The sequence below is a fragment of the Aethalodelphis obliquidens genome, unplaced genomic scaffold (assembly GCF_003676395.1).
Source record: "Aethalodelphis obliquidens isolate GAN/ISIS:26980383/991018 unplaced genomic scaffold, ASM367639v1 scaffold30, whole genome shotgun sequence".
Taxonomy (NCBI): domain Eukaryota; kingdom Metazoa; phylum Chordata; class Mammalia; order Artiodactyla; family Delphinidae; genus Aethalodelphis; species Aethalodelphis obliquidens.
This window is the reverse complement of record NW_020837974.1, coordinates 12,179,438-12,205,192: the sequence shown is the minus strand read 5'-3', so window position 1 is coordinate 12,205,192 and position 25,755 is coordinate 12,179,438. Positions and strand designations below refer to the sequence as shown.

Sequence of the window (25,755 nt, the reverse complement as noted above, 5' to 3'; positions counted from 1 at the left end):
ATAGGAGTATTATTCAGACATGAGAAAGAAGGAATTTCTGCCATTCACGACACCATGGATATACCTTGAAGGCATTATGCTAAGTGAGGTAAGTCAAAGAAAGACAAATACTGTATGATACCACAAGGTGATTTCTGAAGTCCCTTCTTACGCAGAGGTTCTGTAGCCCTAGGCCTACATAAAGTCAAAATCATAGTCTATTTTAATTAACAAACTGAAAGCTGGCAATTTAGCAATAGATGAAAATAACTTGAAAATATTATGCCTCTGCACAAATGCAGCTTAAAGCTTCCATTCAGTCATGCACGATGCTTAACGATTTAATATTTGTTTAAAAGGACACACTGAATTTTCTAGTTTCCTTTGCTTCTCAGAATGTTCTAGTATTAATGCTCCTTTTGTTCAGAGAAGTCAGGTTTTCATAGCACAGAGTTAGTTCTGTTACAAAGTTATTTTTTAAATGTGTCTTAAATAAATTCTAAGGGAACCAAATGTCTTGCCTCCTTTGTGTTTAGGACTGAGATGCTAACTTACCATGATTCTTTCTGCACAGGATATAGCCCTAATTTACCTTGGCAAAGTCAGGCCTGTTTCCCACAAAGGTAGGTTACTGACAGGATCCTCTTGCAAAAGGGAAAATGTGAATGTTTTCTTTAGAAACTAAAATGGAAATGGAGAACTTAGGGGAGTTATTTGAGAAATGTGGCACACGGTGGGCTTGAGTGAGTTCTTATTTGTCTCTGTAATGTTACCTACATCATTAAGATTCTCCCCAGTTTCCTTCTGGAGCACTCCAGCTGTACATATAGTCATTTGTTGGTCTCGGCAAGATTTTCTGAGATGTGATGAATACATGAAGTATTTGGAGTATACTAGGAACCACAGCTGTTATGTCTTGCTGCATCTTTAATGGCTCCTTAAAATCAGAGGCCACTACACACAGCAGCACATTTAGACAAGAAACACTGCAACTATCTGGCTTCACCACTCCATTGCACATCTGTGAGTACATTACAGTTTACAAGGCCTAATAGACAGTCATCACCTTTGGCAGTGCTTCCACTCCAGAAAAGCTACAATCTGGATTAATTACCAGGCAGTGATCAATAGAGACTGATAGTCTTTCTTGTTTGTTTTGTTTTGTTTGTACCCTGCAAACCAGATACCAAAAATTTCAGGAAAGAAATTAAGTGTAGTATAAGGTGGGTCCCTTTAACATGACTGTTAGTGAAGCGAATTACTATAAGAAAACTAGAGATCATTCATTAGCCTGCTAAGCAAATTAGGTTTGTTAATAGTGATTTATTTATTTATTTGTTTTTGGCTGCGTTGGGTCTTCGTTGCTGCACACGGGCTTTCTCTAGTTGCGGCGAGCGGGGGCTACTCTTCACTGTGGTGCGCGGGCTTCTCATTGCGGTGGCTTCTCTTTGTTGCAGAGCACGGGCTCTAGGCACGCAGGCTTCAGTAGTTGTGGAGCATGGGCTCAGTAGCTGTGGCTTCAGGGCTCTAGAGCGCAGGCTCAGTAGTTGTGGCACACGGGCTTAGTTGCTCCATGGCATGTGGGATCTTCCCAGACCAGAGCTTGAACCCATGTCCCCTGCATCGGCAGGCGGATTCTTAACCGCTGCGCCATCACGGAAGTCCCAACAGTGATTTATAATGCCAATCCTTGGGTAACTGTGTTGGTCCTTTCAAGTATATGCGTACAGGACCTGACAGTTTATTAACTGCGCTATATCTAAACCACTTGTCACCCGGGTGCTTTGGTTAAAATGACACTGTGTTTTAAATGGGTAAACATTTTTACACAAGCAAAACGCGTCTTAAATGTTTGGCTTCTGAAGTACTGGGAGAAAAGTAAAGTGTCTCAAACTATCTAAGCCTCCAATAACTCTTGTTTACTGCTAGAGCTAACTATAGGAAAATGTGACACTTGGAGTTAAAGTAGCACTTTTCCTTTTTAACAAGCCCCAGTTGTGTTTTTTAACCTCTTTTCAAATGATACTCTTGGTATTTCACCAAGCTCTAAGTTTCTTATGCAATGGACTGGGAGGCATTTAATTTACGATTTCAGGAAAAATATTTTTTAAAGCAGTTAAGCAAAGGAATGAGTCCTTTGATCTGAAATATTCTGATTGATAGTCCAAAAAACTCCAGACCAGCTAATAAATCTATCAAAATAAAGGTTGGGTGGGTAGTCAGAGAAAACCTTGGGGTTTGACATGGCCCTTGGCTCAGTTTATACAGCTCATACCAACTAATTCAACGTTTCTGTAATTTGGAAATCTCCAACAAGGATAAGACAACTGCCCTTAAAGCCAGTGTAGGGGAATAAATAAAGTTAATTTCTGAATTCCATGACAGTGACCTGTACGCTCCCTCTGGGTCTGTCAATGCACTTTGCTTAAGCCTTTACTGCATCATCTCTATGACAGTAGGGATATACTAGCTATGGGACAGAATAAATTTATAGCCTATTTCTATGTGCTAACATAACTGAATAATGCAAATATAAAACACTGTTCATTATTGTTAATTTCAAAGAAAGGCAGACTTGGTCACGCAATCAAAATCTGGAAACTCTTCAATGTTGACACTAAGAGCAGTGTTCATTAAGCAGTAAGGGTAGGACTATGGCCTTGCACTCCTGGGGCTCAAAGGACAGTGGAGAAAGGTAGCAAAGCCTATCAAAAGGGCTGGTCCCATGTGGCAGACATTTAGGTGTGAGGCAGACAGAATCACGGATCTTGGACTATTAGAACCAAAGGCCCTTTAGCAACTATCTAGTCCAGTGGCTGGTGAAAACTTTTTTTTTCCTCAAATCATTTTTTGTTTTGGAAAACGATTTACTTTCTCCAAATCTGAGGGGCCAAAGAGGAGGGGGGAGAAGACAGGGAGACCAGGCAGAGGGCTAGATCCCATATCCATGAGGAGCCCCTGGGTTTTCATCTTACCTCCCTAATTAGAGTTTGCAACAGCCAACAACAAAGATTCTTATAGATAGAAAATGTTTAAAAATACTTAGCTTATCCCCTCACAGAAATGTTGAGAAAATGAGAGTGTTGGGGGATTGGTGGCAGCTGGAGACACCAATTGATTCTTTCACATCTGTTTATTTTATTTACCAAATTTCTCAATCCCCTTGTACTTCATGAGGAAGCTAACAATGGTGTGGAGACAGAAGACAATTTCCACAGGGTGAGCTAGAAGAGTCATCCCACTGTACAGATTCTACAAATGAGTAAACGCTCACCCAAATTTAACTTGTTCTGTTCACTTAATCAGGGTATGTTGCTCGTGGCTCACAGATGCTATTCCCAAAATCAAAGTGTTAACAACCAGTCAAAAACACTTTAAAAAGGTAAGAACTGGAAATGGAAAATAAAATTATATTTTTAGTCTAAGTCCCTTGAAATTAGAGTTTATTGGTGCCTCACACGGAAGAATCTGTCGGAATGCAGATACTTAGTCCAGATATAAATCAACCCTCCAGTGTAAATAAGATTAATTCTGTGGTTCCTAATCTTAAGGAAACACCTACTTAAGTGTAGGGTCTAGTTTTGTTACTTTCTAGGAGGTAAATACAGTTCAGGGAAGTATTTTAAATGTTACAGTTCAAAACTGTGGCAACTACCATTAGAAAGAACAACTGATTTCATTTGCCCAAATGCTTCTGCATAGTACACAGACAGCTTCAAAATCATTAGCAATGTCCTAGATTTTAAGGTGACTGATAGGTTACAAGGTTTTTGTTCTATTATTATAATCAAAATAATATTCAGTAAAATTCTTATATTAAATATTACATAATTAACCATTTTAGTGACGTTGTGCTCACTTTGGATACAGGGAAACTCTGAAGCTGTTTCAAACGTGCGTAGGTGATTCACTGGGTAACTGTTAGGGGCCACTTAGGGAAATTACATCAACAACCACATCTCAAAGACATTTTGTGATAGGCGTACGACTGAATTTTCAGGACATACCGAAGTTCTTACAGGATATTATTGTTTCAATATAAATTTAAATTTGGGTGGCAATGTTTTGTTCTCTTGTTATTTTGGCCACATCTTGAAACTATCATTGAAGATAATTAAATTTTTAACTATGTACGCTAACTTCCAAACTCATTGTTTCTGAAATAGAATCTCTTCTTTCCTGGGATTCCTATTCCAAGTAAAAGAAGCATTACAATCATCAATCCTTGGTTTGATGACTCATTTTTAACAGTTCCCTAAGCTAAGTTCAGGTCTCCCTGTAAACCGTCTCCTTCCTACCCGCCCAACTCCTTTCCCTGTGCTTTTCTCCCTATTGCTCCCTCTGCCTCAAACTTTGTTCCACCTTTTCTTTATCTGTTGAAAATATAAGTCTCCATCAAGTTCTGCACAATTTATGCCTGCTACAATTAACTCACCCTAACATATACCCCCAAGTGTTCTACTTACATTTCTCATAGGACTGATCAATTTGCTCTGTATCAAATTCAGCTACATAACCTAGACTTGAGGGCCAAGCTTACATCTTATTTATCTTGAGAACTAAGAATAGATACTTAACACATACCTGACAATTAAAATCAATTGAATTCTCCATCTGTGAGCTGTTTTCCAACTCAGTTTTAACCAATGGGTCTAAAAGTCCCCTATAATAACTGGAGATGCCTGATGAAATTCAGATTTTAAAAATTTCCATTAAAATGGAAACTTGTCAGTAAGTAAGTAATGGCCAATAATTCATTTACTCAGAGTTAATTACTAATAAACATAAATGCTGGAGTCTTATTTGAGTGACATCTTTAAAATCCTCAGTGTTATTTACCTTAAATATAAGCACTCAAAGGTTAGGAATAAATACTTGAGATACAAAACCCTCTCACAGCATCACTAGCAAGTACTGGCAGGTGGGAAGTAAGATGACTTTGGGTGGGGTTGCAGTCAAGGCCAGGTTGATATATTTGCACTTTTAAGTTAAAACCCATGGAAACATTATAAAGTCTAAGAATGTTAGGTCTCTGTACAGCCTCAAACCTCTCATTTAAGTACAATGTGTCAAAATGTTTAAAAGCATCACAAAGGAAAGGATCTGGGTTTAGGGAAGACTAAATTCCCTGAGAAGGGGGCCATAGTTTTTTACTTCTATAACCCATCACCTAGAACAGTGCCTGCCAGAGAAGGTGCTTAATACCTACTGAAAGACAAAATGTCGAAAGTGTCTGTTTAAAGAAAAGCTCAGTCTATTAGATAAACAATTACATTTTTTTGAAAGTTTGATCTTTTTAAAGAAACTCATTTGACTCTTACCTAACAATAAAGTCCACTCTGAGATTTTAAAAAGAAGCAACTATGGTTATACAAAATACCACCAATCAGTTTTGAGAGTTATAAACTTACAGAAAAAAAAAATATTTTAAGGGTTTATTATAGTCAAAAGCTTAGGACAGAGAATTTAATCCCTTTATGACCTTATAACTTTGAATGGAAAGGCACAAGGTCAATATTTTGCACCTACTGCCTGTTACCAGCACTATCAACATTGTTTCTTAAGTAATTCTACAGCCCAGGAAAACAGTAATAACACAAATCCCATCTTAAGGTGTGTACCACTACACAATTCCCCTTTATTATATAATGTGGTAGTTTTTTTAAATCACCAGGGAGAAGTGGGTTGGTTTCCTTGATAAAGAGTGTATATTACTAGATGTGAGTCAAATGAGGAGGATGAAAAATATTAGTTGAGAACCATTAAGAAAAAGCTCTGTATCACTGGAGTGTACAAAAGCAAGATCCAAGCTCTTTGAGACTATGGGCCTAAGACACTTAAATTCAAACCTGGAAGAAGGCTGAAAACTATCCAGAGAAGCAGGCAGGACCGGTCACCTAAATAAAACAACACCAGGGATCAAGTTCAGCCTGACAAGTAACTTACCGCTGCACCAATGGTAGCTCCCAACTACCAGCTTATGGAGTCAAGTGCTTGTAAAGAGGGACTCCGGATCTTTCCTGTGATGACACACCAGACCTCTGGCAACTATGAGATGTTCTTACTGGTCTTCTCACTCTACTGCCTGCAGTTGCCTCATTCGGGTAGGCTGGGGCATCCACTTTTTAGTGACAGACAGCAACAAGCATGTGACACAACCTCATAAAATTGAACATGCTGAACAGGTCTTTCTTAACCTCCCAGCCCAACCCCAAGAGCTATCAGCAGTCTTTAAATGCCTCAAGTCTAAGGGAGAAGATCAACAAATAACTTTAATAGACAAATTAAACAACCATAATATGTGGACAGCCTACAGAATATTTCATTCCAACCTCATCATGATCATAGAGGATCACAGAGAAGGAATTCCATATTTGTTTTATGTTTCTATACGGAGTAAACTGATATACAGCTGACCAAACACAAAATCCTAGGCTCCAGAGAAAGCTACGAGAAGAATGTAATGGGAATAAAATATTCCTATCCTACAGTTATAAATTACAACATTTACTTTTTATCATGAATTTCTAGTGGTAATCCTCTACCACCACAACATTGCACAACCACTTAATGAGGCCAAGTTTATTCCATCACACACTACAGTGGGAATAACGGAAGAGAATACATATTATTTCCTATTAATGAGAGCTGTTTTGCGTGCATTAAATATCTTATTTAATAATCACAACTCTCTTAGGCAGATAAAGATGAGGAAACAGACTCAGAGGTATCAAATAATTCACCCAAGGGCACACTGTAGTCTTCATATCATTCAGTCTCTAAATTCTTAATTGTATACTATGTATAATAAAACTTCAAATACATGTAAAAGAAGAAAGTAAAGAAAATGTGTTCACTGCATCAATGTTTAAAAAAAAAAAAAAAAAGAAAATCCTACACATTCCAGCAAGTTTTGGTACTCTCGCCAAAAAAATAAAAAAGCAAATAGATTCCAACTAGTCTATACTTCCATTTATATTTAGAATATGAGCTGGGCATGAGTATGTAATGAATATATATGTGTGTCTCTCTGTGTATATAACACCCACATTATTCAAAGCTCCCAAAAATGTGAAAAGTTTGTTCCAATCCTTCTCTATTTTGTCTACTTTAAGAATTCTTTGCAATATGCTTATGTAAATACTGATTTTAGCTGCTGTTCTCATTTCTCAAATCTTCAGCTTATAAATGGATTGGAAAAGTGACAGACCTAAGCAGACATCTTTGGAACACAAAACCAAGGAGATATAAACAAATACAACTAAATCAAAAACAAAGGTTTCTTCTTAAAACCCTTTAACTTACCACAACTGATAAATGAAAAGAATGGAAAGAAAGTAAAATATACTGGCTGTGGATAAGGTACACACACGTGTGTGTGTGTACACATACACATGCACGTGCATATAGGTAGGTGGGCGTCTATTTCATTAGCACACACAATGATCAGCATTTTACCTTAGTTCACTAAAAGCTCTACAGGAGCATACAGTCTAAATGAAGGAAGATTCTGAAGTTAGAGTAACGTTGGGGCAAGGGAGAGTATTTAAGAAAACAGTTCCAGGCTGTTAAACTCAAGAGGTGAGTACCTTCAGTTTTCTTATACCAGAATTCACATTATGGTTCAATTGCATTAATAGCTGTTTGACTCTGCAGGTGATTTGCCTCCGTCCCCACTTCAAAGAGATGCTGAAGAGGATTAAAGTCGAAATATCACCATTCCACTTACCTGATGCTGAACCTTCATTACAGACTTAAGTAAAGGTTGTTATGACATCATAGATCATAAAACACACTGCAAAGAATATGTTGGCCTGAAACTACTAGAAGTTGTGAATATACTATTTTCCACTTATAAGTGTGAAACTCACCAATGCTGAAGTTAGTACCTGAAATTAAGTATTACATGTGATATTGTTGATACGAAAATTGAAAGAGAAGACACTTTTTGATGAGGACTTGGCAATAATATCAGTGGATTTTGCACTTTGATAACATAATAATCTCACTATTGGAAACACATTCTAAGTAGAGCATTTTTGTCATAGTTGAGAGCTGAACATACATCTGGTATGTATCTTCTTCATGTAAGCTAATAATACTACAGATTTTTTATATATAAGCAAAGTAATATTAAGAATAATTTTTCCAAAATAAGAAAAAAGCTTTTATACTCATCCAAAATTGTGTAAGTGTAAAATTTATTTGAGATTCATAATTGCAAAGACTCTTTATTCACAGGAACCTATCATTAGAGAATTAAAATAAACATTCCTGGAATTAGAGAGAAAAATAAGTGACCAAAAGCATAATAAAATTCTCAGTGCTTCTAGAGGTGACTTTCTTCTTTCAGAGTGCTCACACGGACAGTTAAAAATATATATACTAGAATGTTCAGTCTAGAAGTGATCAAAGGCTGAGTCAGTGGCATTGGCCTTCTTCTGCTGAAGAAAGCAAAGAGGGGGAATTTAGCTTTTGGATAGAGAATAAACATTGGCAGTCTCCAGATTTTACTTCCAACATCTCAACCCACATCCAGCCTGGTGTGAAGAGATGGCAGATGGGAATACTTCTGTTATTTCAACTGCTGAAGCAGGATCCTGTTTCAGCACCCTGCTTGTTTCTGTAAGCATGAATATTCAACCATAATAAGGAGTAATGATGTGTGCTGACTGTATTAAGCAGGTACCAAAAAAAACTTTACCCTTTTTCTCCTCATATCATAGATTAAGACAAAAAAAAAAAAAATCAACATTTAGAAAATGCCACTTCTTCCAAGCTTGGAAAAGACTTATTCAATGAAATGATGCTTGTTTTCATGAATTTAACATAAATGTATGGAGACAAATGGGCAGAAGAAAACCAGAGTAATTAGCATTTTAGAGGGAAGAAATTTAAAGGCAATGAAACTGAATCAGTAATTATTTTCCACTTCATTTTCATAATTTCATTATTTTCTCAGAAAATGCTGAGCAGATATTAGAGTATCAGTGTTCGTCATTTGGAACATAAATCATATTCCTTTAAATTCCTTAAATTCCTTTAAATACTACAACAAATGTCTACACTGGCATGTTATCCTGTTGTGTAAATAATGTCTATTTGTAATTCTCTTTTATTTATATCTTGAAAAGTATTATTGAATCCAAGAAGGGTAATTTAGCTACAGATAAAAGAAATGAAGTGACAATTTCTTTATAAATGAGAAATATTGTGATAAGCCCTGAGGTATGTCACCATCCACACCCTTCTCAAAGGACAGAAATAAGGTCTTGAAATGAAATAATACATCTATATTTGATAAAATGAGGAGTTTAATGATTGAAGAAAAAATAATCTGAAGGCCACCTACTCAGACTGTGAGGGAAAACATCCATTAAAACACCACCTCTCATCAAAATTAAAAAGTGGCAATTCATCGTATATGTGGGGAAGTTCTTCAAGAGATCTTAAAATGAATATACACCTCAATGCATAAATTGAACTCTGTCCACCACACGACACTTCTCACTAAAAACACCATTTTGTAGGAAAGGTGGCACGAGGCAGTCACGTTTCCCTGTATCCCCCGTACACTGCCAGGTAAGGAGCAAATGTTCTGGGTGCTGGGAACCAGGCCCACATCACAGACTGACTTGTGATCCCTAGAGCCCAGCAGGTTATGTATTTTAAAAGTGAAACAACTCTTAGTAAAAGGATGGACATCAGTCTGCTCTTTAGGACTGAGAGGGAATTTCTTGGATTTTTTTCACATCCTAATGAGCATACATTATACAAGTACATCAACGCCAATACGAGGCACACATGTGGAAGTTGAGATAAACTTACGAAGTAGCCTGTTCCCAAGCTGGAAGGAGCTGAACTCTGCAAGAAAGCATAAAGACAAAGTGGAAAATCAGCAATGGTTTTTAACACATTCCAATCCACACAGCTCATTACCAGTCCTTCGCAGGCTTTTCATCACTACACCACATTGCCTGTATACGCGGCCCCTTGTCATCTGCTACTGATACAAACACCGTGTTGCTTAATTTTCCCCTTTACATCTCTCAGCAACTCAGAGATGCTAACGTGCTATTTACTGAATTCCAAGATTCTGCGGTGGATGTAATTGCCAATTTATTTGACAGGCAGCTGGGTAATGAATTAATGATGGCATTTCGCCCTGCACTGAGACTAAACAGACACGCATCAGCCTCCCTCCCTGACTTGCTGACATTCAATGCCCTGGTCTCAAGCTACTCAGTTTTGTGGCCGCAAAGGGGCAGGCAAGAGGAAAAAGCCCAGACTGACTTGAAAATAAAAAGCCCAGTGGGTTTGGATGACTTTTCCAGTGTGTGACCTACTTGCCAGTTTATCCCCTCAAGGCACCAGTTAGTACACACAGAGTTCTTTTCAAAAATGAGACATTTTGTAAACATAATTAGTAGACTAAAATGCAAAGAATGTGTGGGTAAAGGGAAGTAGTGAAAAGCACCATTTTTCTAAAGGTTTTAGTAACAAAAATTATCAATTTAGGGTTCCATAGTTCTCACACACAGGGAACTAAAGAACAGTGATGCTGAAAGGTACGTGCGGTATCACTTCTTGGGGGAAAGAGACCCCCCAAAAAGAACTTGGTTTGTGCTTTAAACTTGTCTGTTTTTGTATGTTTGTTTATTTTTTCCTAAAATCTCTCATTACAAATTCTTTAATTTTTAGTGTCCTCTTTATGAACAAGAGAGGCCCCAAATAAGTTTGAAACAAAAAGAACATGAGCACTGAGGCAGCCCTCAGGTCTCAGCTAAGCATCCTTGCACCAGCAAGGCCTCTCCCTGCCTAGCTTGGGTCGGCTGTTACACATTCCATGGAGGGACCGGACTTCCACGGTGATGCACCAGTTACTTAGGTAACCTCTAACTGTTCCACCGAAATGTCCTGTCCCTACTCTGCAAACCACAGGTAGCAGGGACCATCTGCTTGACTCATCATGGCTTCCCCAGAGCTTAGCTCAATGCCTTGCACACAGGATGCAGTTAATAAGTATTTGTTGAATTAATGTATAAATAAATGAATGAATGAATGGATTGTATGGGAGTGGGGCTCAGGTGAATTTAATACCTCCAAAAATACGGTAGATGTGATTCTTAATTTTACACTGGCTTTGAGAAGGAAATAATAGTGCTGTAAGTACAAACAGCATCCGCATCCAACAAGGACAGTAAGCTCCTAAATGCAGCTCCCAAAGCAAAACTTTCTTCCCCTCAGTGCTCCAGACAGGCTCAGGGGAATAAAGAACGCTGATGTGTGATTCTGTACGCTGGACTTGATTTTCAGAAATCCTGTTTCATTCTTGATCCCGTAAACAGTATGTAGGGATATGCACAGTAGTCATGGAGACAGCTTCTCAGCAGTGATTAGCCATGTGACAGCATCACCTGTTTTCGGCACCTACACCCCTCCGTGGAACAGAGGAAGGCAAAAGCCAAGTTAGATCTCCACTAGCCTGGAGTCATGCCCCAGGGAGGTAAATTCACTTTAGGGTGAATTTCTCGGAGAGAGAGCATGGGATTTGTTAATTTTGGTATTTTTCCCCCTTTCTGCAAATGCATTTTATCCAAGAAGCAGAAGGGCCTCTTCAAACCCACCTCCCCACCCCCACATACGTATCATCTTATTGTATACCAAAGAAAATGACATCCTTCTGGTCTCAGGAAGCTCTGTTCTACTCATTTTGCATATATATTGTACATTACTCAGGGAGCTGGGTGGAGAGGATGGCTTTGTTGTGCATATTTGTTCTGCCTATTGTTTATGCAGGTCTGACTGAATGAGGGAACAGTGGGTATCATTTCAATTTCTGATGTCAACATCAAATTACTTATTTAATTTCATGCCTGGCGAAGCATTGTATAGCTACACGCAGAATCATTTCACTTCATTTGTTATGCTGTGTTTTCGTGGCGATTGGCTTGCCTTCCAACTGACAGCTTTAATTACGACATGAATTTGATTGCACTGCCGAGGAATTAACATAATGCAACAAAGCATTTAAGCACCCTGCCTTATAACACCCCCCCACACACACACACACATGCATGAACACAGACACACACATGAAGGAACACAGACACTAGATCCTCGTGTACATTAAAGGTCTGCTGGAGTTTCAGCATTTGCTAGAAAGCATAAAGAACCTTAGAGTCAAAGGCTACTACCCACATTTACCAACCCACTGGACTCACCTTTTTTTTTTTAAATAGAAAAAGATTTGTGGCATTAAGTTACAATTTCTGGACCTGGCAGAAAACTTCGTGGAAAAACCCTTCTAATCTACTTTGCCAAATGTCCACGGCATTGACATTTCCTTCCCTCTAACTCTCTTCCCCATCACATTTTTCTTGGCCAGTTGCCAACTCCCTTTAATCATCGCTGGAGAATTTGAACAGAAATATCTCTGAAATAAAGAGATTTCTCCTTGTCCAGTTCTATAAGCCCAAGAATCTGCTACGGCCCTGTATTTAGTGGGACGCTATTCCTGGTCACCAGCAGGACCTCCACCCTCATACACAAAGGTATAACAGAAGTTCTGAGACCAGCAACAGGCAGAAGTCAGGGTTTCACTGATAGCTCAGGACACATATCACATCCCTAGGCCTTGCTATCCAAAAGGCCCAGAAGAGCCTCGGTCATATATACCTAATCTAAGTCTGTATCTAAATATAGCTGGCAATATTTGATAGCTTTAACATTTTTCCGAGTCACAAAATCCATGAACACCTTAAACCATGGGCAACAACAGATTATGCTACAAGAATTAAATATTTTAAAACAGCTTTTTTATTGTTAGAAATGTATTAGGTTAGCTATTTGCTTACAGATGTGCATCTAGGGATTGTTACTGTTTTCTCATGTTATAGAAGAAGAGACAGACACCAAGAGGTAAAGGCTTAGGAAAGCAGACAGGTGGTGATGCCCTGACCACTGAACCATTTCATGGAATCAAGCTGATTTTAACTTTCTGTGTTTCCCCAATTTATAATGAGAGGAAGGGTCTTCCATTTTTCTTGCTTGGAGAGAGAAGGCATACTCTGTCCAAACTATATAGCAAAAGTGGCCATAGAATCTAAAAAAGCCTATGAGTCAAAATGAGGGCTGAAAAACTAAAAGGAGATTTTTTTTAAAATGCAATAAATAAAAGCATCCTTGGATTCAAAAGCATTTGAAATAATACCATATGCCCACATGTTTAGGCAACTATGTCTGCTGAATAATGAAAAAGGCTTCATTCTTATTTCTTCAAGTGGTAGAGTTGCCAATTCATTCATATTTTCAATGCATTAGGTAGAAATGAGAGGTATAGAGAGACTGAGAAAATAGAGTATGAGAATGTATTTAGCAGTTTGCATGAGAAGACAAGAACATGAAGAAATTCCAGCCAGCTGGCTATGTGATATGTGATTTCCGGGCTCATTATAAGCTAGCTCCTGTTTAACATGGTCTTTTCATTCTGGGTTTGTTTTGTTTTGTTTTTTTCAGATTTGACCACTGCTCCAGCAATCTCTGCAAATTACCCACCTCAGTGTATTACATGGCAAAGGAGAGCTTTCTTACAAACACACTCTGCCTCAATCTCCAAGCTACATGGGCTGCAGGAATAGTAATGGGATGCACAGTTGAAAGACATTTTCCAGGAAGGAGAATGTTGCTGCTAACATTCAAGTCTGCAAGTGGATATTCATTAAATGCTCATTCTACTCTTCTCACTGCCCCCCACCTGACTCTCTATCCATCTCTGTCATTAAGTCATCATTGAAGCTACGCATTAAACTCATGAAGTTAACATTTCTGTTTTAACAGCTTACCTACAACAAGGGATTTCACAAATCGATTATCCATCCAAAATAGATGTACTCCATTCATCAGAGATCTACACAAAGAGGCCATGGCTACTATTAAGGCTCCCTAAGTATGGGACAGATGTGCATTCCACCCCGAGAGGAAAATGCATGCTCTGACCCTAGGGCTAATTTAAATAGAATAATTTAAAATTCTTCCAAATCATCATTTGTGTCTGACATCCCTGCCTACCCACCTCCATGTTATGCTTTTCTCTCTTGGGAGTAAAAAGCAGAAGGATCATGCTAAGAATCACTTGGCCAACTATGTTTCTTACAAAGGCCACAAGACAAGCTCAATTACTTTCTGTAGTGGTTTAGAAAGCAATGACAATTTAAAGAACCTAAAATCTTAATCCTAAGAAATGTGCCTTGGAGGTAAGATTACTAATAACTTACAAAGATGCAAACTATATTTAAATGGAGAAATGAGCTACTAGTGGAAGTAAAAATGGGGGCACAACTTGAAAAAAGCATCAGGTGTGGAAATGGTCACTTCCAAATTCAATTTTCAACGCTCTGTTATAGCCCATCTCCAACTGTTATCAGCTCTCATCTATATTCAACAGCCTTCCAACTCCTTTCCCTAATTTCACCCTTGTGTTCATGTTTACCTGCATTTCTTCATATAAAAGGAAAAGTAAACATTGTAAAGGAAAAATTGTTAACAACAATTCCTTCTAACATCTTTGAGAGGCTTTTTAAATACTAACCTATATAGTGGGTTAAATAGTGTTCCCCTAAAATTATAGGGCCTGCTTGGAACCTCAAAATGTGATTGTGAGGGTTAATTTTATGCGTCAGCTTGGCTAGGCCACTGGGTACCCAGATAGTTGCTCGAACATTATTCTGGGTGTTACCATGAGGGTGTTTTGGGATGAGTTTAACATTTAAATCAACAGGCTGAGTAAAGCCATCCCTAGGGTGGGCCTCATCCAGTTAGTTTAATAGGACAAAAGGGATGACCATACTCAGAATAAGAGGGAATTCCTCTGTCTGTCTCAGCCTTCAAGCTGGGACAACAGTTTTTTCCCGCTTTTAGACTCAAACTGAAACACAGACTTTTCCTGGGTGTCAATCCTTCTCGTCTTTAGGGTTTGTTCAGACTTTTGGACTCAGACTGGATCTAACCATCAGCTCTCCTAGGAGGCCAGCTTGCTGACTACACATTCTGAGACTTGTCAGCCTCCATAACTGTATATGTCTATACATCCTTTTGGCTCTGTTTCTCTTGAGAACCCTGACTGATATGACCTTGTTTGGAAACAGGGACTTTGCAGATGTAATTAAGTTGAGGTCATACTGGATTAAGGTGGGCCCTGAATCCAATGACTGTTCTCCTTATAAGAAGAGAAGACATAAAGAGCTACAAATAGAGTAGAAGCCCATTTGAAGAGAAGCACACATCGAAGTGATGTCATTATAAGCCAAGGAACACCAATGATTGTGAGAAGTCATCAGAAGCTGGGAGAAGACAGGAAAGACTCCTTTCTGGAGACTTCAGAGAAATCATGGCCCTGCTGACACCTTAATGTTGGACTTCTAGCCTTACAAACTACGAGACAATAGATTTCTGTTGTTTTAAGCTCCCTGGCTTGTGGTCATGCATTACAGCCGCCCAGGAAACTAATACAGTACTTAGCCTGCTTACCATGAGCTAGAAGATACTATGTGACCAGCCCCTGTGTTCATTCACTCCGCTCTAGCCACACTGGCCTTTTTTCTTCCCCTTAAATATGTCCTGACTCAGGGTCATGACCTTGTCATTCCTGTTGCCTAGATGTTCTTCCTTCCTTTCGTCATTCAGACTTCAGTTCAAAAATCACCAAAACAGAAAGGACTAATCCAGGGACTTCCCTGGTGGCACAGTGGATAAGAGTCTGCGCTCCCAATGCAGAGGGCCCAGATTCAATCCCTGGTCAAGGAACTAGATCCCACATGCATGCCGCAACTAAGAGTTTGCGTGCCGCCACTAAAGAGCCCGTGAGCCACAACTAAGACCCGGTGCAACCATATAAATAAATAAATATTAAAAAAAAAAAAGAAAGGACTAATCCAATCACTCCAGTTAAAGTGGCAGCACACACCCTGCCACCCCCCACTACTGTTTAGTTTACTTCACAAAATGTATTACACATCAAAAACAATGTTATCATTTGCTCACAGATTTTCTACTTGCCTCCCTCAATAGAGTAGAAGCTTCATGAGGGCAGAGGCTTCGTCTTGTTCACCATTCAATCTCAAGTGCCCAGAACTATACCTGACACTTAAAAGGTATTTGATAAATATTTCTGGACAATCAAAACACGGACTATCCAAGAAAACACATAAAAACATGATACAGGAAAGGCAAAAGGCATAAACAAACTGGTAGGGAAAATGAAAATATGGCAAAAACAGAAAAAGAAAAGAAAGGAGAAACAGAATATCAAGAGTCTGTCACAGGTCTGGATTAGATTTTCTTCTTAAATAAAGGGAAGTTCATTGATGGTGTGTCCTTTGTCTACTTCTTCCTTAACAGTAACTAGTAAACCTAACAATAAATGTTTGGGTGTTAGGTGAGAAAAAGGAGGCTAGGAAAGATGCCTGCATAGATGGGTGGATAATGGCACAGTGGCATAGATAAATCAATAAAGCCCCCCAAACTTGGGAGATTCGAGATAGAAGGGGTGTCTCAAGAAGCAGCAGAAGAAACGCCTCAACTGTGATACTAAATGGACTAAAGAGCTACAGAAAAATAATATTAGAGAACTGTGCAGCACAATACTTACTAGAATTCAATCCCTTTTCACCTAATTTCTGAAATGCTTCAATTCCTTCAACATCTTGAAAGTTTTAAAAGTATGAAATATGTGTCTGCCTTTTCATAATTAAAATCCTGACCCAAAATTCTTTCAGAGAGAGACACTAGAGTCATATACAGGTAGTTATCTGAATAAAGCATTAAAAATGTTTACTTCCACAGGGTGGTAGGAAGAGTTTGCTAGAGGAAGTGACATAGGAACTGCAGAAGGAAAAGAGAAAAAAAAAAAAAGAAGGAGACAAAAGAAACAAAAATAGGAAAATTTGAAAGTTTATATCATTTAAGAAAAAAAAAAAAAAAAGAGCGGTCCAGAAGGAACAAGTATAGGTAGAAACCATTGGGAAGTAGAGGGAGAGAGGGAGGATGAAGAGGTAGCTTCATATGTCCTAGTGGAGGGCTCCACTTATAACCTCAGGAGCGTGCCTGCAAAGGATCTTAAAGAAGAAAGTTTAATAGTGAGCTCTGACTCTTAGATAAACAACTGTGAAAGCTTTATCGAGTACAGGGCAAAGGAAACAGAGATGCGTCAGATTACATCACTGAGAGGCCACGGGAATCATCTGTTTAAGAAATGATGAGGGCATCTGAAGCATCAGTCATGTCAAGGAGAGGATAATCATAGCCAAAGGCCTCTTCAGAAATAAAGTCAGTAAATAAAGCAGAGTGACGAAGTAAACAGGATAAGTAAGACAGAGGAAGGAACAGGGCTCGATTTTGAAGATACTAGCTCTGGGATCCAATACGGAGGCAAGGAAATAAGAGAGGGAGTTCAAGTTTGAGAAAAATAGGTAAGGAGACATAGAATAATGAGGATTTTATTTGGGAGGAAGAACGGTGTTTGTCATGATTGAGATAAGCAGGTCTTGTCGAATTGACCACTGCCAGGGAATTCAAATCAGAAAGGGCAGAGAAGGCTGCTAAGGTAGGTGTAAATCTGATGCAGAAAGAAAGGGAATAAATACTTATGAGCACACTGGGTACGCCAAGAACGGTTACGTGATTCAAACACACAGTACCAGGTAATCTTTTAAAAGAAATCTAACAAGGTAGATGAAACGACCCCCATTTCACAGGTAAAGAAACCAAGGCTTGGAAAGATCAAGTTTTTTGCTCAAGGTCACATGGATAATAAATAGCAAAATAGCTGTTAAAACTTGGTGTGTTTGTAATGAATGCCTATGATCACTTCAAAATTTGAGGCTTTTATTTACTAAGTTTAGGCCCTGAGTTTTGAAAACTTCCTCACTTACAAAATTCTGTGTAAGTCAGAAGCAATGTTTTCCCCCTTGAATAACTCACTATGAATATTTACATATTCAATTATTTCCCTTAACTTTTTCCTTAGTGACTAATCTAAACAAGTTACTATGTCTCCTTGATCAATGTGAGAGTCCTCGTAAACTATTATTCCCTCCTGGCAATGTAGTTTGGGGATATGTAATTTAGAAAAACCAAGCACATTTGGTTTTAAGCTTCACCCATGAGTCAAATTCTCCAGCCACACTGGAATTCTTCATTCTTACTCTTTTTGCCTGTCCAGTTTAAAAAAAAAAAAAAAAAAAAAGCTGGAATAATACAGTAATCTTGATTAGCTGCACTTGAGAGTAAGTCTTAACTGCCACAGCTCCTAAAAATATCACTAAAGTGAGTGGAAGACTTAAAGGGAGTTTTATCTCAGCTGAAAATCCAGAGTGGGCAACCAGGACTAACAGGGATCAAATTCAGTCTAACACCTTACGCAACTAAAAAACTAGACAAAATGTGTGGAGAAAAAGGTTTTTTAGAAGTTGGGCAATAGGCAGTGCTGTGATCTTAGAGAGACAGAAAGCAAATGAAATAAATTTTACAGTTGCCCCAGCTTGCTGTCTGAAGAGAGTTTTCATGCCATAGTCGGGTGGTTGGGGGTAACCCAGGTGGATCCCAGAAGCATCCCTAAGTTGAGAAGACAGAGTTGATAGTAAGAGGAAGCCAAGTCAGCTGTAATTTGCAAAGCAGAGGATAAGAGAGGCTCAGAAGGCTTCCCTCTCATCTTCACCTGAGTCCATATCAGCACATCTGTGGGTGAAAAGTACCCAAGGCAAGGGAAATGACCACTGAAAAGGAGCAGGTAGAACGAATGCCAGAGTCACAGAGGGCAGGGAACAACTGGTATTCCCACCAGCCAGAGTGGAGAAACCTTGTAACACATCAGGAATTAGGCAGAGTATTCAGTACTGGGGAAAAATGAGCTTTAGGCTAAAGGCTGTTCTGAATGTTCCACCCAGAAAAGCATAACTATAAACCTCAGAAAAAAATCAAAATATTATTTCCAAGTGGCATAATAGTAGCCCAGAATAAAGCTTAAGAATATTTATGGAAACCCAAAATACACAGCACTCAACAAAAAAAACTTCACAATATTTGGCATCCCCCCCAAAAAAGTGTCAGGCATGCAAAAAAGCCAGAAAAATACAATCCATAAGGAGGAGAAAAACCAATCAATAGAAACAGACTCAGAAATGACACAATTAGTAGATTAAGGGCATTAAAATGGTTAATAATAACTATTTTCCATATGTTCAAGAAAGTAATGAAAGCACAAGCATGGTGATGAGAGACATGGAGATATTTTAACAAACTCCACCTCTTCATTTTCTGATAGTCATTAAAGTAATTAATTACTAATTCTCTTTTAAGAAAAAATGGAAGCATCTTTATTCTTTAAACTATTGTGTGGGGAGATGTTGCCCTGATATCCAAAAGAGTCGTTTTGTGGCTTGACTTGTCAAAGGCTTTCATCTCAGAAGATTTTAGATTGCATTGGCCCTGAGGTAAGACTCTGCAACCTCACAACTGCTCACGTGCAGAAAATAGTGACTGGAGATTTTGAAACAACTCACTAAAAGCCAACTACTTCTTTTTCTTCCTTTCCTTTTTTTTATGTGTGTCATTTCTCCTTCTTTAATCTTTTAATAGTGTTGCAAGAAATATGAATTTTAATGATAAGCAATATAAACTCAAAGTAGATCACAGATTGGCTTGACACGAGACTGGCAAGATTGTTACAGCCCTAATATTTTTCAAATTTTTTATTATGGTAAAATAAATATATATATACAATAAAGTTAACATTTTAACCATTTTTAAGTATACAATTCAGTGGCATTAATTACATTCACAATGCTATGCAATCATCAAAACTATTTCCAAGACTATTTCATCATCACAAACAAAAATTCTGTTACGGTTAAACAATAACTCCCATCTCTCACAGTCCCCCACCCCTGCCACTAGTCCCTGGTAACTCCCTTTCTACTTCCTGTCTCTAGGAATTTGCATATTCTTGATATATTCTCGATACCTCATGTAAGTGGAATCAGACAATATTTATCCTTTAATGTCTAGATTATTTCACTTAGCATAATGTTTTCAAGGTTTGAACTTAATTCCTTTTTATGGCTAATATTCTAGTGTCCATATATGCCACTTTTTGTTCTTCCATTCACCTGCTGATGGACACTTGGGATGTTTCTATTTTTTGGTTATTATAAATGATACTACAATGAAAACTGGCATATAAGTATCTCTTTAAGTACCTGGTGTTTGGGTATATACCTAAAATTGGAATTGGTGAGGTGTATGGTAATTCTCTGTTTAGCTTTCTGAGGAACTGCCAAGCTGTTTTCCACAGTGGCTGCAACATTTTACATTCCCACCAGCATGTACAAGGGCTTCAATTTCTCTATATTCATGCCAACTTGTTATTTTCCATTCTTTAAAATTATAACTATCCTAGTAGCTGTGAAGTGATATCTCATTATGGGTTTGGTTTGCATTTCCCTAAGGACTATAATGATGAGCATGTTTCATGCGCTTATTGGTCATCTGTATATCTTCTTTGCATAAATGTCAATTCAAGCCCTTTGCCCATTTTTGAATTCTGTTGTTTATCTTTTTGTTCTTGAGTTTAGGAGCTTTTTACATATTCTGGATATTAAACACTTATCAGTTATATGATTTTCAAATATTTTTCTCCCATTCTGTAGCTTTTCTTTTCACTTTCTTGATAATGCCCATTGATGCACAAAAGTATTTAATTTTGATGAAGTCCAACGTATGTATTTTCTCTTTTGTTGCTTGTGCTTTTGATGTCACATCTAAAAATCCACTGCCAAATTCAAGGTCATGAAGATTTGCCCACATGTTTTCTTCTACGAATTCTATGGCTTTAGCTCTTATACTTAGGTCATTTATTCATTTTGAGTTTATTTTTGTACATGGTGTGATGTAGGGGCCCAACTTCATTCTTTTGCATGGGAAAAACCAGTTGTCCCAGCACCACCTGTTGAAGAGAAAATTCTTTCCCAATTGAATGGATGTAAAACTTGTGTCAAAAATTACTTGGCCAGGGCTTCCCTGGTGGCGCAGTGGTTGAGAGTCTGCTTGCCGATGCAGGGGACATGGGTTCGTGCCCCGGTCCGGGAGGATCCCACATGCCGCGGAGCAGCTGGGCCCGTGAGCCATGGCCACTGAGTCTACGCGTCCGGAGCCTGTGCTCCGTAGCGGAAGAGGCCACAACAGTGAGAGGCCCACATACCACAAACAACAACAACAACAAAAATTACTTGGCCATAGATACATGGTTTTATTTATGAACTCTCAATTCTATTCTATTGGTCTATATGCCTATACTGAGAAAGAAAAACAAAGCTGAAGGTATCATGCCCCCAGACTTGAAAGTATACTACAAAGCTACAGTAATCAACACAGTATGGTACTAGCAGAAAAACAGACACATGGGTCAATGGAACAGAGATTCCAGAAATAAATCCATACTCATATACTCAATTAATCTATGACAAAGGAGGCAAGAATATATGATAGGGGAAAGACAGTTTCTTTAATAAATAGTGTTAGGAAAACGGGACAGTAACATGCAAAAGAATGAAACTGCACCACTTTCTCACACTGTATAGAAAAATAAACTCAGAATGGATTAAAAACTTAAATATAACACCTGAAACCATAACATTCCTAGAAGAAAACACAGGTGGTAATCTCTTTGACATTAGTCTTAGCATGTTTTTTTTTTTTTTTGGACATACCTCCTCAGGCAAGGGCAACAAAAAAGAGCAAAAATAAACAAATGGGACTACATCAAACTAAAAAGCTTTTTGCACAGTGAAGGAAACTATCAACAAAACAAAAAGTTAACCTACTGAATGGGAGACGATATTTGCAAATGATGTATCTGATAAGGGACTGGTATCCAAAATGTATAAAGAACTCATATAACTCAATATCAAAACAATTACCAACCTGATTAAAAAATAGGCAGAGGACCTAAATAGACATTTCCCAAAGAAGACGTACAGATGGCCAACAGGCACATGAAAGATGCTTAACATCACTAATCATCAGGGACATGCAAATCAAAACCACAATGAGATACCACCTCATACTTGTCAGAATGGCTATTCTCAAAAAGACAAGAAACAAGTGTTGGTGAGAATGTGGAGAAAAGGGAAGCACTGTGCACTACTGGTGGGAATGTAAATTTGTGCAGCTGCTATGGAAAACAGTATGGAGATCCCTCAAAAAACTAAAAATAAAACTACCATGTGATCCAGCAACTCTACTTCTGGGTATTTATCCAAAGAAAACAAAAACACTAATTCAAAAACATCTATGTACCCCTAACATTCACTGCAGCACTATATACAACAGCTAAGATATGGAAGCAACCTAAATGTTCATCAACAGATAAATGAATACAGAAGATGTGATACACAGACACACACACACAATGGAAGATTTCTCAGCTATAAAAAAGAATGAATTCTAGTCACTGGCAGCAACATGAACGGATGGGAGGGTGTCATGCTAAATGAAATAAGTCAGACAGAGAAAAATGAGTACCATATGATTTCACTTATATGTGATATCTACAAAACAAATGAACAAACAAAACAGAACAGAAACAGACTCATAGATATGGAGAACAAACCAGTGGTTGCCAAAGAGGAGGGAGGTGGCTGTGGGGGGTGCTGGGCAGACAAGATCAGTGAAGGGAATTAAGAGGAACAGACTTCCAGTTATAAGACAAATACATCACGGGGATGTAATGTGCAGATAGGGAATATAGTCAATGACACCGTAACAAATTCGTATGGTGATGGATGAAAACTAGATTATTGTGGTCATCATTTCATAATGTATAAAAATACTGAATCACTATGTTGTACACCTGAAACTAATGTAATACTGTATATTAATTATAACTCAATTTAAAAAGAAAAAAGAAAGATGCTTAGAATCCTGAAGTTACCACCTGTGGTGACTGAAGGGTAATCTATAGCTGGGAAGAAGGAAGGGAGGGAGGGAGGAAGGATGGCAGGGAGGAGAGAAGGAGAGGGGAAAAGAAGAGAAGAGAAGAGAATGGAAGCGAAGAGAAAAACAAAATTTCCCAAATTGAGTATGCTAATCACAAAAGGGAAAATGGTATTATTTCTGAGAATGTTCTTCAATGGCTACCCAAATTATTTTTTTATCAACAGTGGAATTATTTTCTTCAGCTAATAATAAATTCTTTTGCAAATAAACCAAAAAAATTGTGGAAAAAAAGAGTACTGTCTCAATATGTTAATGTTCCTTTCTCAGTTATCACTAATAATAATTGCTCCCTACTTGTTCTATTTTAAAAGAAAGTTTTAAAATGTTGCCCTCAGGTGCAAAGATGGGTCAAGAATCCTGTTATATAACACATTAGGGAAGAATGCAAGAGGGCCCAAAGAGGGCCAGATGGTTCTCAGCCTGGTGCACAGGAGGCTGGAGAGTGGTTAGAGCCAGGTCTAGAAGGCTGACAGACCTCCTTAAGAGGTATGGTGTGTGCTCATGAGGGTTTTTCCTCCAGACATCAGTCAGGAAATTTAATTCCTTCTCTTTAAGTGGCTGGTTAGTCATCCCTTCCAGCAGGAATAAAATAAAATAATAATAAAAAAAAAAAGGTTGTTAACCAAGCTCATGCATGAAGAAATGACAAAAAGCCCATAGTTAAATATGTTATCTCCCAGTTGTAGCGCTGCCAGACTACTTCTTTCATTTGTAACACTGATATTAAAAGTATTATCACTTCCTTTTGTAATCTATTTTTTTAAGCTGACAAATACTCCCACCAACCTTATAATTTGTTAAAACACATATTAGGTCAAACCAGAAAACAGAATGACACTACAAAGCAATGCTCAAATGTTTATATACCAAGAAAGGATGAAGTGGGGCTTCCCTGGTGGTGCAGTGGTTGAGAGTCTGCCTGTCGATGCAGGGGACATAGGTTCGTGCCCCGGTCCGGGAAGATCCCACATGCCACGGAGTGGCTGGGCCCGTGAGCCATGGCCACTGAGCCTGCGCGTCCGGAGCCTGTGCTCTGGATGGGAGAGGCCACAACAGTGAAAGGCCCGCGTACCGCAAAAAAAAAAAAAAAAAAAGAAAGGATGAAGTGTAATAATGCTTGGATATTTACAAAGTGATGTGAAGGGATGAGAGTGTTGGAAAATTGAAATCGACCCAAGGGATGTGTGACCTGGTGGTTTTGTTTAGTTTAGTTTGTTTTTTTTTTAACTTACATCGCTGAGCCTTTCCCGAGAGCTGCTCCTGTGGAAGCCCTTGGATTCTCCACTGGCACTTTCACTGTCACTGTCCCTGCAGCTGTTCTGCCCTGGCTTGAGCTGAAGGCAGAAGAAAAGAGAAAAAAGAAAAGTGTCAGTGATCTCACACAACTGCTCCTTCACCCCTATTCCTTAAGCCTTGTCAAAAGTGAACAACTGAAGGTCCTAATCTTTAGCATTTTTCTCAGCTTCTGAATAGTACCAGGTAAGCTGCCATAGAAAGAAACATGGAGGGTAGGATAAGTACAACATTTACCATAAAGTGTCAATGTAGATAAAAGACTGCAGCAGCCCTTCAATAAACACTTGAAAAGTTTAACATAAATCTTGGAGGGTAATCTTTCCTGAGATTTTTCCAATCTAGGTTATACCAAATACGATTTCCCATCTTATTTCCTCTGTCCTCTTCTGGGGAAAAAAAGAAAGAAAAAGAGAAAGAAACAACAGGGACTTCCCTGATGGCGCAGCGGTTAAGATTCCCCCTTAACCAACGCAGGGGACACAGGTTCCATCCCTGGTCCGGGAAGATCCCACATGCCGCAGAGCAACTAAGCCCATGCACCACAACTACTGAGCCTGCACTCTAGAGCCCACGAGCCACAACTACTGAGACCGTGGGCCTAGAGCCCATGCTCTGCAACAAGAGAAGTCACCGCAATGAGAAGCCCGCGCAACGCAACAGATGGTAGCCCCGGCTCACTGCAACTAGAGATATCCCGCACGCAGCAATGAAGACCCAACGCAGCCAAAAAAATAAATTAAAAAAAAAAAAAAGAAATGACAAAACAGAATATAAAACAAGGTTTTCTTCTCCTCAGATAAGATGACGAGATTCTGTATATTATCCTTTATGCACTAGGGAGACAATGATCCTGTTTTTTGAGACAATATTCTAAAGATATTTTAAAATACCAAATTAAGACCTACAGCTGAAGTAAATTAAACCAGCATCCATTCAACAAATATGTATTAAGTACCACATTTGAGCCTGATAGTAAGAGCTAGAGATATGGTGCTTAACCAAATTAAAAACTCTCTGCTCTTACACAAAGCTTACACTTTAGCAGTTTCTACACATTTACTTGGCTCTGATTTTCACGTTCAGGATGTTGTACACGTTTAGCCAGATCTGGTTTTCCATTCAAAATGAACAAACACACAAAACACAAGAGCAAACCATTAGTCTATACAAGACTATGAGTCAAATTCATATGGACCATTAGTCTATAATGTCATCACCAACCACATTTGCAGAGAACCCAAGCAATGTGAGGTAAGTTATAACACATGGCACCTTTACAATGTTCTCAATCTAGCAAGAGAAAGACAGTGCAAGACAAACAAATATAGCAACACAAGGAAATACATACATCCTAAATGATAACCAAAAAACGAGTCAGTGATGTTAGGAGGAAAGGTGATGTCTGAAGCCTTGGATTTTAAAAGCAGA

The 25,755-nt window shown here is 38.5% G+C and overlaps 1 protein-coding gene across 5 annotated transcripts in view; it reads right to left on the bottom strand.

The window, feature by feature from the left end:
- AUTS2 (activator of transcription and developmental regulator AUTS2) overlaps window positions 1-25,755 on the bottom strand; it is a 1,119,937-nt gene that overhangs the window by 602,655 nt on the left and 491,527 nt on the right. For all 5 annotated transcript variants that reach the window (XM_027126203.1, XM_027126199.1, XM_027126201.1 and 2 more), the window contains exons 3-4: window positions 24,264-24,365; window positions 9,808-9,843 (exon numbers count right to left, since the gene is read on the bottom strand). In XM_027126203.1, the coding sequence (XP_026982004.1) occupies window positions 9,808-9,843; window positions 24,264-24,365 (138 nt within the window). The remainder of the gene's footprint in view (window positions 1-9,807; window positions 9,844-24,263; window positions 24,366-25,755) is intronic.